The sequence below is a fragment of the Fundulus heteroclitus genome, unplaced genomic scaffold (assembly GCF_011125445.2).
Source record: "Fundulus heteroclitus isolate FHET01 unplaced genomic scaffold, MU-UCD_Fhet_4.1 scaffold_45, whole genome shotgun sequence".
In the NCBI taxonomy this organism is placed as follows: Eukaryota; Metazoa; Chordata; class Actinopteri; order Cyprinodontiformes; family Fundulidae; genus Fundulus; species Fundulus heteroclitus.
Window position 1 is genome coordinate 1,631,787 of NW_023396868.1, and position 13,855 is coordinate 1,645,641.

Below are 13,855 nucleotides of genomic sequence, written 5' to 3' on the forward strand. Positions count from 1 at the left end.
TCGTCGGATGTACGTTTCTTTCGTTTACCGAAGGACGAAGAAAGAAATTGATAATTTAAATCAAAAGGACCCAGGCAGACAATCCAAATCGACTGTGGGAGCCATCATACCACGACAGAATTTGCAGTCTACACTTCATCTCCGGTAAATACAACTTAATTTTGCATTGGTCATTGTTCTACTTAAATCATTATATAAATAATCCTTTGTGAACAAAGGATTATTTTGTTCACAAAGAAACAAACAACAGTGTCGCCGTACGCAACACTTGGCCAGCATTTCACAGACTCGCTCCGTCCCTTCAGGCTTTTGCTGGACGGATCTGGCAATCTGATACCATCAACCATCAATTTACTCTTATAACGATCTTGTGATACGTTATCTAAAGAACAAAAATACGTTGAACTCGTCTTTTTCTTTGTTTTCGTCCACCATTGTGTTCGCCTTTTGCCTACCAGTCCGCATGCGCGAAAAACCCAGATCAAAGCATTGTTTGTGTTCTGATTGAAGTTAGTAAGTTGTCATATACCTAATCTGATCTGTTTTATATGGTGCTAGTAATTCAAATTCAACTAATTTTATGCAAGTGGAGATTACCTTACCTTGTTAAAACATGATAACATCATGTGAAAAAATGTTTTAAGAATAATAATAAAAAACAAAACAAAGGTTGTTTTTGAAGAATTGATCATTCACTTCTTTTTTTGCCTTTTATTCAATTTAAAACATGCACTCTGACTCTATTCTTTAAATCAGGGGTTCCCAAACTTTTTCAGCCGCGCACCCCTTTCAGTGTCCCAACCGGCTTGGCGCACCACCCCCCCCCCCCCCCCCCTCCACCACCACCACCACCACAAAAAAAAAAAAAATCTGTTGCAGTTACATCAATTCAACCATCTTAACAAAAGTTGTGGGAATAAAATTAGAACATAATTTGAATTAAACTGCAATAAAGTTGCAACATCCACAACAGAATCCTGAGGCTTTTGCAGGTGCATCAGCTCAGCCTGGAGCGAGAGAAAGAAAGAGACGCCCAGATCGGCCTCACCTCCACAACCTGAAACGTCTCTGAAGGAAAGGATTAAACTGATGATCTACCTGTGTGTGTTCTCACTTTTTTGTGCACCAGCTTCTTAATCTGAGTCACAATTTACAAACACGAAGAAGTTTGATTTGTGTCCGATGACGCGCGCGCAAGCTGGCGAGAGAGAGAGAGAGAGAACTGCAGACCAGAGTAACAATAACAGAGTGCTCCATAAATATGTTATTAATCAGAGAAAAAAAACTTTTACAGCGGCTGCATTCAGCAGGTAAACACGCCCAGGGCAACACACCTCAGCCCCCCTCAGCCCCACCGCCGATTTGTCACTGTCTGAATATGCGCTAAAACCGCATCTGTAAAATGAACTGCGCCTGTCTGACTCTCAATGAAACGTATTGCAGCTCTGTGCGTGAAGAGTCAATAAATTGCGGAGGCTGCAGCGGGGTGGGCGAGTCATGCGCGTGAGTGCTGGTAGAGGTTCAGAGTCACCCCAACATAAGCAGCGCTGTTGGCGCTGCGCGACCGAAAGAAAGAGAGACTGGTCGCTCAATTTAAGCTTGTAAAAACTTTTGGCCCGAATTCAATTGTCCCTCTACTGACGTACAAGACGTGAAGCGAGGAAAGAGTTGGAGAGACATTTGTCATTGGTTTGCAATTCACTCACCTGTTGCCTCCGATTCCCTGGTTTCAGCCAACTGAGCATATTTGCGAGAATGAATGAAGTAGAGGCACAAGCTGCTTCTTCTATGCATTGAAGCACAATGCATAGAAGAAGATAAATTCATATTACGATGAAGTGTAGAACAACACTTTTTAAAATAAACAGATTTTCATGTCAATACATTTTATTTATTTATTAAATTTGCTGTTTTGATTTGTTTCCACAAAGGAAATTATTATTTACACATCTTTATGGTGTGGGGGGAAAAAACACTGTCAAACCGCCATTACAGATTTCAGCTCGCGCACCCCCTAGTGGCACCACACTTTGGGAATCCCTGCTTTAAATAATCACCTGTCTTGAAAGCTTCCAAAATACATCAGGGAGACTCTATTTTTCAAAATTCTCCCCTCCGGGGCTCGGGCACCGGCATAAGTGCACCCTCCTACCTGATAGTGTGTGGCCTGCTGCTGTAAAAAAGTTTGACTGCCCTGACATTGTACATGCATATTATGCTTCTTGTGTAAATTTATTGACTGATTTAAAATGAAAAGCTAACCTAAGCGTAGGATACTTCTATGCTGCTTTGCTGCGCTTATGCGTGGCAGCGCATGTGGTGTATTTCCTCCTTAAGCACCTTTCAGAAAGGATTCTTTGATTTCCACCAACTGTGTTTGGCCAGCTCTACTCTGCTCCGCCCACTTGCAAGCAATTTAGCAACATTTTTTTTTCCTGCTTGCGTTTCTCCGGCTCTGCTCAGGAGCAGGGTAAAACTGAGTGGACTTGATTGGAGTTTTGATATGAACAAACTGATTTGTGAAATGTGAAATTTCACAAATGTCACGTCATTTGTGAAATGACGTGACATTTGTCTGGAGTCAGCCCAGTTTCCTGGCTGGTTGGACAAGTAGGGTGCAAAATGTAATGGCAAACACCGCAATACCAATCATTTTGGAAGATAACGTCCCAGGAGCTTCATTTCAACATGCTTTAATCGAAAAACAGCATAGAACAGCTTAAACGTTGGTTGAAGTGCAAAGGCCTCAGAATGAGCGGAAAGAAAGCAGTATTAGTAGAAAGGTAGCAGAGGCTGTCCTCTCTCACAACGGGTCAAACACAAGGAAGAAACCTGCTGAATCTACAGAATTACAGCTAATACTAAGAAAAAATATTTGTATTATTAGAGGCCTATGTTTAAAATTATTATAGGGCCTATATTATTGCAAAAAATAGACCTGAATACGGCTTATTTTCTAAAGCTCCAAATTTAATCATCCCGCTGCAGACACTCAGATCCCATCTCACCTTACTTAGATTTGAGCCCTGCTCTTGTAGTGTGGCACAATAACCAGAAAAGCTACTTCACATTCAAAAACAAACCCAAGAAACCGCTACAGTCAACTTGCATAAGTTACAGGTGACTTTAGAGATAAACATGCCCAATGTCGCTTATAATAAGCAGACTATGCAGCACTGAAACTCACATGATCAGCCCTCATGGATTGTATACTGATTTCATTCCGCTGAGAAAAAGCCAAATAAACATCGCCTACCTGCCCAGATGCTGCAGTCCCTGCTATCAGGCCTGGACTTTCTAGTGTTGTCTCCTTACCACCAAGAAAATGTAGAGACTACATATAGGGAGGGGTCTTTGGCCAGATTCCACAATAAAGTCCTCTCGGTTACAAGCTTGTATCCAACACTGGCATTTCTCAGTAATCCTTCGGGATTAAATCAATGGAAAAAGCTCCTTGATTTCAGTTTATCATGATGTAGTAAAACAGTTAAGCACAACGAGAGGTATTTACCTGCTCCTGCCGCTCTCCCGACATAGTATAACGTGCCTTCCCCACTCCGTCGGCGTTCCAGATCAGGCAAAACAAACCCCCAGGCAGGGATTCTGCAGGTGTCATCCCTTTGACTACTAAAATGTATTAATTTGCTTTTATTTTCCCTTTTGTAGACATTTTGTGTTTTACTATTTTTTTTTTTATGCTTTTCACCAAACTTTTAGTGTTCTATATATTAATACATTTAGTAGTCAGTTTACCGCTATGTCAAGGGTTAAAGTTCTCCGTTGCTGCAACGGATTTCCGTTATTTGGAAAATGAGTGCAAATTGTTCCGTCTACACTTTTTAGTCAAGGTTTTACACTGAAGCTGCTCTCAACCAATGAAACCTGGCACAATCGGGACATTAGCCAATCAGAAAGAGAATAGGGCGGGTGTTTGCAAAGCGGACATCTGCCAATCTGTGCTTTATCGATGCTCAATCATTCTAACTTTTGGAAGAGCGTCTCAAACTGGCCACAGATGCATGAATGACAGTAGCTGTGATCAAATGTTTTCTTTGGGTTTATGCAAACCAGCAAGTCAGGAAGTGGAGCGGATTGAGCATTTGACAACAACTTCCATCGGTAAGCAGTCTGTCGCTGCTCCTGCAGTTAATTAATGAATTATTTCCACCTGTGGCCATGTCACCTGTCAGCGTTTATTCACTGGCTTCCAGCAATTTAGCAGATAAACGCTGCGACCAACCAGGGACCTCCTCATTATTTGCTGTTATGTTTCATTTAAAACTCGGAAGAGTAACTTCTTTACTGAGAAAATCCTAAAAATTAGAGGATCACTTTGTACTACCATATCAACACCAGAACCAATGCTGTATTCAGCTGGAACTACTTCTGACAAAATGTCCCAATTCAGCCATATAAACTCCAAAAGCTTAGAGCAGATCACTCAGCAGCTAAGTTCCTCCTCAAGCTGCCTTGATGTTCTACCCACAGCTTTCTTTAAAAAAGTTTTACCTGTCATAATGTCTGATTTGACTCAGATAATAAACACGTCCCTCCTGTCAGGTGTTTTCCCCCAGTCCCTAAAAACAGCAAATATCAAACCACTGCTGAAAAAGAACAACTTAGACAAACTTCTACTCCAGAACTATAGGCCCATCTCAAACCTCCCCTTTATCAGTAAGATTATTGAAAAAGCTGTATTTCAACAATTAAACACCTTCTTAACAACGACCAGACGCTTTGACGTTTTCCAGTCTGGCTTCCGTGCTCACCACAGTACAGAGACCACCCTTATCAAGGTGTTTAATGACATCCATATAAATACAGACTGTGGAAGAACCACCGTGTTGGTACTATTGGACCTCAGTGCAGCATTTGATTCTGTCGATCACTCCATCCTGTTAGAACGTCTGGAGAACTGGGTCGGTCTCTCTGCTACAGCTCTCCACTGGTTTAAATCCTACTTAAAGGACAGGGAATCTTTTCTATCAGTAGGTAACTTTACATCAAAGATGACAAAAATCACATGTGGGGTTCCCCAAGGGTCCATCCTGGGTCCCCTCCTCTTCAATATCTACATGCTCCCTCTTGCTCAGATAATAAAAAATAACAACATCAGCTACCATAACTATGCAGACGACACACAGCTCTACATCACCATGTCACCAGGTGACTATGAACCAGTTCAGGCACTGAGTAAATGCCTAGAAGAAATCAATGCCTGGATGTGTCAAAACTTTCTTCAGTTGAATAAAAACAAAACTGAAGTAATAATCTTTGGACCAATAGAGGAGAGATCAAAACTTAGCACACAGCTTCAGTCGCTTCAGCTAGGAACCACTGATCAGGCCTGAAACCTGGGTGTAGTGATGGACTCAGACCTGAACCTCCAAAAGCATCTAAAGACAATTACAAGGTTGGCTTTCTATCACCTGAGGAACAGTTCCAGGATTAAAGGACTAATGACTCAGCAGGATCTAGAAAAACTAATCCATGCGTTTATTTTTAGTCGAATAGATTACTGCAACGGTGTTTTCACAGGTTTGCCTAAAAAGTGGATCAGACAGCTACAGCTGATCCAGAACGCTGCTGCCCGCGTCCTCACTAAGACTAAGAAAGTAGAGCACATAACCCCAGTTCTAAAGTCATTACACTGGCTCCCTGTATCTCAGAGAATAGACTTTAAAATACTTCTGTTAGTCTAAAAATCCCTAAATGGCTTAGCACCTAAATAAATCACAGACTTGTTATCAGTGTATCAACCCTCCAGACCACTAAGGTCTTCTGGCTCCAGCCTTCTCTGCATACCTAGAACACAAACTAAACACGGAGAAGCAGCATTTAGTTCCTATGCTCCACTTATCTGGAACAAACTTCCTAAAAACTGTAAAAGTGCGGAAAGCCTGAGTTCTTTTAAATCGAGATTAAAAACACATTTGTTTAAAATTGCCTTTGAATGTTCCAGTTAAGCTGTTTTTAATGTTCTTTTTTTGTTTCTACATTCTATCCCTACTTGCTTTTATTCCTATATTTTAATCATGTAAAGCACTTTGCATTGTCTCTGTACTGAATTGTGCTATATAAATAAATTTGCCTTGCCTAAAGCGTTAGCTCAGGCTAATTTAGTATGACAGGCTTTTTTTTTTTTTTTTGAGGAAGGGTCTGAATGTGAAACAATGTCCCGCATTTGACTAGGTCCGCATTTAAAAAAGTAATAAAATAGAATAAATAGTTTCTCCTGCGCTTTTCTGAACCAAAGAAGGCAGAGCTGCAGGCAGAGTGGCTATCAGTCAATAATCAACAGCCTCCATCTAATCAGCGGCTGCGCACCGGGACACTCTTAATAAAATTACAAGTATTTTGATTTTGATTATTAAGGAAAGTACATCAAAAAAAGAAACTGCAGCTACAACATGGACTGGAGAGCGGGTTCTAACTGGGTGAGGCCAGAGGTGATTCTCATAGAGCTTTTATGAAGTTATTTTTTTATTTTTACATGGAGTGGAGCGCGATGTGAAGCAACATTGTAGAAGCAAGTCGTAGTAGAAACCGCTGAGAAAGCCTCCTGTCTGTGGATCTATGGACTCATTTTACTCCAACCCTAAAACACCTGCCAGACTGACAGTACTGCAGCCAAGATTACCTTCAACAATAACTTTATGAAATACATTAACATTTTGCTAATTAAAAATATTCATATTTAAAAGCAAGTTATGGTTTTTTTTCTGATAAACCTTGAGCAATTTTATTAAACTTCTTAAAAATTAAAGATCCCATCCTTCATCGATTTTCTATACCGGCTTTTCCCTACAGGTGTGACGTCAAGCCGTATCTGATGGGGAAACGCAGCTCGACGTCACACAGGGTCGTGGGGGTTGTGGGCTCCAGTCTCCAGTCACTGGGCTAAGATTTAACAGTTTTATTAAACTTCAAAAAAGCTAAATGTCTTTTTATAAACTCATGAGCTGTGATAATTAATTGTTGAGGAAAAACGAGCAAAGCAGAGACTGATTACTGTAACATGCGATCTGTGTTAAACTAAAATGTATGACATCATAGTGTTGGTTATGTGTCCTGCATTGTCCAGGTTGTGGTTGGCCCTGTATGTTCATAGGATTAATTTATACTGAATGTGACAGTGGAGTTAATTTACAGGTGTGAAGTAGATGATGTAATGATGCAAGCTGCTGTCTTTTGTACTAGTTGTAGTTTATGGAGGTTTATGGAGGGAAGGGAGCTGAAACTGTGAAGTGGACGGTGGACCATTTTGGCAAAAGTGTAAAGGAAGAACCTTAATGCTGCAAATATGAAAGTTAACCAGGTGATGTTATGGATGTGGGAAGTGAAGGAGATTATGGAGAGGGCTGTCCAGGATGACACCAAGGCTCTGAAGCTGAAAGGTGGGACAGAGACAGGAATGGTCATTGCATATTGTAAACTACCAGATTTGGTTAAAGTTGACTTCGCACAATAAGCAAGTGAGGTAACTAATGTGGCATTATGTCCACGGTCCCGGGAATATATGGGCTGACTCGAAAAATTTTTTCAGTCAAAGTGATTATTTTTGCTTTAACCCATGCGCTATGTACACTCTTGTCTGACATGTTTAGCAGAGTGGTCATCTTCTGTTGTTTTTAAAGTGCTTAATAAATCAAGTTAACTTGACTTAATTCAATTAAATGTAACCTGAAGACATTTTCCACATTCTTGGTTAGGATAGTAAAGTGTTGACTAGGGGTGCAACAACGAATTGATAAAAATCAATAAAAATCAACAATTAAAAACGCTGGCAACAGATCTTATCGATTCGTTGTTGTGCAATTAATGCGTCACTCGGCGGGTCGCTGAGCAGTTTACATCACATGCAGGCGGACGCAGAATAACATGGAGTCATTAATCAGGGCGATAGGAGCTCAACAGCAGGGTGATTCGTTACAATATCTGACGTTTGTTTATTTTGAAAGTGAGGAAACGGCAGCATCGCTTGGCCTCAGGGTGCCGCCTTAACGTCAATCTGCCTGATGGCTGGTAATGCGTCTGTTAGCCGGTTAAGGGCAGGAGCTTGTTTACGTGCGCAACTTTTCCTGATGTGATTAAAATCTGTTCGGATTAAAAGAAAAGAAAATAGGGCTGAGAATCCAATAATCCGATCATGACGTGCGTTTACTTGCACCTAGCATTATTCAAAGTAGAAACTCTGACATTAGCAGAGTTGTTGAATTTTCATAAAACAACTGCAGATGTTTTGTACTTCTAGCTCTGAGCATAGAATGGACCCTCACCAGGTTCTGTGATGGTTGAGAACTCATGCTTTTGCTGTTTAGAGTGCAGGAGGAAATTATGATCCTCCCAAAATGTCCTGTGCCGCGGCCCCATCCTCCACCTGCATGCGCAGTAAGTTCATGGATTAATCAGAACAAGTGTTTAGATGGACGCTGGTCGGATTATTGATCATAAAACAGCCCTCTCAGTCGGAATACAATTTAATTCTGATGGTAATAATTTTGTTGATTAAGCTTTAAGTTTTTATTTGCTGACCAGGTCTGAGTGAAGGTACTGTATGGGAGAGGGGAGCAGGGCTCTAAACTAACTTTAGAATCAAGAGACTTTATTGTTATGTAACCATAATGAAATTTTGGTGAGACACTCAGAATAATTTGGCAGATCCAAATTAGAAACACTTACAAAAAAGCAAAACATAAACATCTCTAAAGAACTCTTCAAAGAGAAATTAGAAAAACTTAATCGAATAAATGTCCTTGAAAGTAAAAAATGTAGAAGGACAAATGTAGCATGTAGTATTTACATAAAATGGAGCTAGTGCTGAAACAGTCTGAAATGGGCTGGTGGTTTGATTGTCAGAAGTGTTTTGTTTTTTTCTCTGGTTGCATTGTTATGCCCAATTATTTTAACCTGACTCTAGCCAGATTGATATAGCTCCGTCTAGCTTCACTCACATCCATCTGGGACATCTCCCATAGAGAGTGATTTCTCCAACCAATTTTATTGTCTAGCCAATCAGGACGCAGGGCTGGAGTTTCATAGATGTGACGTAGTGGAGAAGCGACCGTGACATGAGACAGACCGCAATGGCGGCTCGCATCGAGGAAGCAAGCGTTAACATTGATGCTGCTATTTATTCCGTGTTGTCTAATCTACCTAATATTGTTTAATTAAAAGAACATCAGAGAATGGCTCTGAAGGCTTTTGTTGGTGGAAACAATGTTTTCGCTCTTCTCCCGACCGGATTTCGCAAGTTATGTTTTCTGGGGTGCGCCTGCGGTGAACGCGTCGGCCGCAGGCGCGTCTGCTGAGGAGCGGTTAGCGCAAACCATATTAGGAGGCCTTTTAGTCCTCAACGCGGTCGGCCCAGGATCGACTCCAACCCGCGGCGCTTTGCCGCCTGTCTTTCCCCCTCTTCCTGTCAGCTCACTGTCAATAAAACGCGTGCCACTAGAGCCGCAAAGACATTTTAAAAAAAGAAAGTTTTGTTTTTTCCTGCGTCGCTCTCACAGCGTCACGGGTTGGCTTCGGTGTGAGTGGTTGAAATAACACGTCGATAAAGATGACAGACAAGTGGCTTATCCAATCCTATGCAAGGATTTTTGATAAGGCCCAGCCTTCAAAAAATGCAATTCCTATGGAGAGGTCCCAGATGGATGTGAGTGGAGCTAGGCGGAGCGAAATACATCTGGCTAGAGTCAGGTTACCATTATTTCCCCAAATGCACAAATTCAATGGTGAGGTTCAACCAAACTGCATTGACACCAGTTTTATAGCTTCACATAAACAGTGACCATTAAATGATTGGCTAACAATCACAGACCAGATACTGAATGTGGAGCAGAGAAATCCAGACTCTTTAGTTATTGTCCTTGGTGACTTTAACAAAGGAAACCTCACCCATGAACTTCCTAAATATAAACAGTTTATTAAATCCCCGACCAGAGAGGAGAGCATTCTGGATCACTGCTACACCACAGTCAGAGACGCTTATCACGCCGTCCCCCGTGCTGCACTGGGCCAGTCTGACCACGTCATGGTTCACCTGATTCCTGCTTAAAGGCTTAAACTAAAACTCTGCAAACCTGTAGTGAAGACATCAAAGAAGTGGACCAGTGAGGCTGTGGAGGATCTTCAGGCGTGTTTGGATTCTACTGACTGGGATGTTTTCAGAGCTGCTTCCGACAGTCTGGATGAGTTCACAGAGGCTGTGACATCATATATCAGCTTCTGTGAGGACTGCTGTGTTCCATCACGGACCAGGGTGAGTTACAACAATGATAAACCCTGGTTCACAGCCAAACTCAGGAGGCTAAGGTTGGACAAAGAAGATGCCTTCAGAAGTGGGGATAAATGCAGATTCAGAGATGCAAAATACACGTTTAGCAAAGCGGTGAAAGACGCTAAACGACTGTACTCTGAGAAGCTGAAAAAACAGTTTTCAGCCAACGACACTGCTTATGTCTGGAAAGGTCTCAGGCAGATAACAAACTACAAGCCTAAAGCCCACCACTCCATGAATGACCGACAGTTAGCAAACAACCTTAACACCTTCTATCGTTTTGACAAAGGGACAGTTCTGCAATCACCCCCCACGACACCACTCAACAGATCACCTCTACCTCCTCCTCAGTGACAACTCTTTCCATTCATGAGAGAGATGTTAACAAACTCTTCGGAAGACAGAACCCCCGGAAAGCTACTGGACCAGACTCTATCTCTCCATCCACCCTGAAGAACTGTGCTGATCAGCTGTCTCCAGTGTTCACAGACATTTTTAACACCTCACTGGTGACATGTCACGTGCCAGCCTGCTTCAAATCCTCCACCATTATCCCTGTTCCCAAGAAGCCAAGGACCACAGGACTTAATGACTTTAGACCCGTCGCTCTGACCTCTGTGGTTATGAAGTCCTTTGAACGCGTTGTGCTTTCACACCTTAAAAAAATTACCGACCCCCTCCTGGACCCCCTACAGTTTGCCTACAGAGCCAACAGGTCAGCAGACAACACTGTCAACCTGGCCCTTCACCACACCCTCCAGCACCTGGACACTGCAGGTACCTACGCCAGGATCCTGTTTATGGATTTCAGCTCTTCCTTCAACACAATCATCCCAGCTCTGCTTCAGGAGAAGCTCTCGCAGCTGAATGTGCCCGACTCCACCTGCAGGTGGATCACAGACTTCCTGTCTGACAGGAAGCAGCACGTGAAGCTGGGAAAACATGACTCTGACTCTCAGCTCATCAGCACTGGTTCCCCCCAGGGCTGTGTTCTTTCTCCTCTGCTCTTCTCCCTGTACACGAACAGCTGCACCTCCAGTCATCAGTCTGTCAAGCTACTGAAGTTCGCAGACGACACCACTCTCATCGGACTTATCTCTGATGGTGACGAGTCCGCCTACAGGTGGGAGGCTGACCATCTGGTGACCTGGTGCAGGGAGAACAACCTGGAGCTCAACGCTGCAAAAACAGTGGAGATGGTTGTGGACTTCAGGAAGAACTCAGCCCCAGCTACCCCCATCACCCTCTGTAACTCCACCATCGACAGTGTGGAGTCTTTCCGCTTCCTGGGAACTATCATCTCCCAGGACCTAAAGTGGGAGCTGAACATCAACTCCCTCACCAAGAAAGCCCAGCAGAGGATGTACTTCCTGCGGCAGCTGAAAAAAGGACAATGACAAGGACAATGATGGTGCACTTCTTCTCCATCATTGAGTCCATCCTCACCTCCTCCATCACCATATGGTACGCTGGTGCCACCGCTAAGGACAAGAGCAGACTGCAGCGTGTCATCGGGTCTGCAGAGAAGGTGATTGGCTGCAATCTTCCATCTCTCCAGGACCTGTACGCCTCCAGGACTCTGAGGTGTGCAGGGAAGATTGTGGCTGATCCCTTCACCCCAGTCACAGACTATTTCAGTCACTACTCTCTGGCAGGAGGCTGCGCTCCATCAGGACCACAACGTCACGCCACAAGAACAGTTTTTTCCCATCTGCTACCAGCCTTATGAACAAGGCCAAGAGCCGCCCGTGACTCTGGGCACTGTCTCTCTCCTCCGTTCAGGACTTACAAGCTTCTGCGTTACATTGACGCACAGCCTGCTGAGTGTATACAGCTTCCGTGTATATATCTTTTTACTTCTTATTTTACTGTATTCTTATTTTTTGTCTGCACCATCAACACCAAGTCAAATTCCTTGTAAGTGCAAACCTACTTGCCGATTAAACTTGATTCTGATATTATTGTAACAGAACACCAAACTAGCAACTTGTTTTGTGCACTCTTAAGCGCTTTCATTCCAAATGTTCAATTTTGGGGAGAAAGAAATGGATATAAAACTTTTTTTTCTGTCCAATTCATTGATTATTAAAATAATCATTAGTTGCAGTCCTAGTGTTCACATCTGTGTATGTACCAAAAAGTCAGTTTTTGTGTTTCTTGCATTACCATGGATTAGAGTTGTAGTTATGATGTTTAACAACTACTTTCTGAAATGAAATTGTTTTTTCTTCATCAGTTGGGCCAAGCTGTGACCAAGAACCCTGGTTACCTTAAGTTGAGAAAAATCCGAGCAGCACAGAACATTGCTAAGACGGTTAGTAAAGTCAGTGGAATCCCAGACTGCACAGCTACTTCCAGGATCTTTGCTGATGACTACTGCTAATTTGAGTGTCTGCTTCTAGGTGTCTGCATCTCAGAACAAAGTGTACCTGAATGCTGACAGTTTGGTTCTGAACCTGCAAGATGAGGCATCCTTTAACAGGTAGGTTTCTAAAGGGCATAACTTGCTCATAGACACATGACTGTTTCCATTGATTGATGTGCTGCTCTTTGTGACCTAATATCCAGAACTTTTTTTGTTGTTGTACTTCTGATTCACTTCTAATTGCTCTCGTTAAAACTCCCACTGCCTCAAAAATCCCTTTGTACCCACTGCATTTTGTCTACAATGTTTACAGGAAGTTCATAGCATTTGTGCTATATCCTACTGTTTTTAGTAGAGGGAGTACATTTCTAAAAAAGTGCAACGTGTTTTTTTTTCCCTGTGTGTGACACGTTTTTTTTAACTGAGACTTATATTCTGGAGTTACTTATAACCTGGAAAACGGTAAACTTTTTATCAAGTAACATTACTTTATGGAAACTCATTGCATTCACCAATGCAAAGTAGAGCGGGCAGAGTAGATTGTCAGTTCTGCATGAACCAAACATTGAGCTTGTGTGTATGTGAGTGAGAGAGATTTAAGCATGCACACCAGTCTGACTCTGGTCTGCTCTCTACGCACTCAATTTGGTGACGAATATAAAACGCCTGTGTGACACAGAGAGCTAAAGGTAGAGGAGCAACAACGTACAGACACAAGTAGCTCATTATGTGGTCTGGCGCTATTTAGAAAGTCTAATAAATATAATAAAAGTAGCTTTGAATATTTACAGCCAAATAAATATTCACTACATGAAGTGAACATTTGGACGATCTTGTTGGGAGTGTCCCCTTGGATAATGGTAAAGGCAACGCTCAGGCAGACAGATACCCAAGACTTGGGCCGAATTTTTTTATTTATTTATTTTTTGGTGGGGGGGTGCGGTATTGTTTTTTTCTTCTTTTATTTACATGAGAAAAATTACACAGTGATAACAAATGTTGCACAAGTGTCAATTTAAACCAAAAAAGAAACATTAAAAGGAGCATGCTTCCATAGTTTTTTGCAAAAGTTTCCGTCCTCTGGCCAGATGTTCAAATCACGGCAGTGTTGTACATGGGAGAAGAGCAAAAGCATCTGCTTCTATGACTGCACAGCTCTTTTGTTTAGAGATGTCATGTCTTCTGAGATAAAACAGCTCCAAATATTG

General features: G+C 42.3%; 1 protein-coding gene across 2 annotated transcripts in view; it reads left to right on the top strand.

The window, feature by feature from the left end:
* The window catches only part of LOC105922527 (prohibitin-2), a 49,744-nt gene that overhangs the window by 25,414 nt on the left and 10,475 nt on the right, over nucleotides 1-13,855 (top strand). For both annotated transcript variants that reach the window (XM_036131659.1, XM_036131660.1), the window contains 2 exons: nucleotides 12,519-12,596; nucleotides 12,685-12,764. In XM_036131659.1, coding sequence (XP_035987552.1) covers nucleotides 12,519-12,596; nucleotides 12,685-12,764 — 158 coding nt within the window. The remainder of the gene's footprint in view (nucleotides 1-12,518; nucleotides 12,597-12,684; nucleotides 12,765-13,855) is intronic.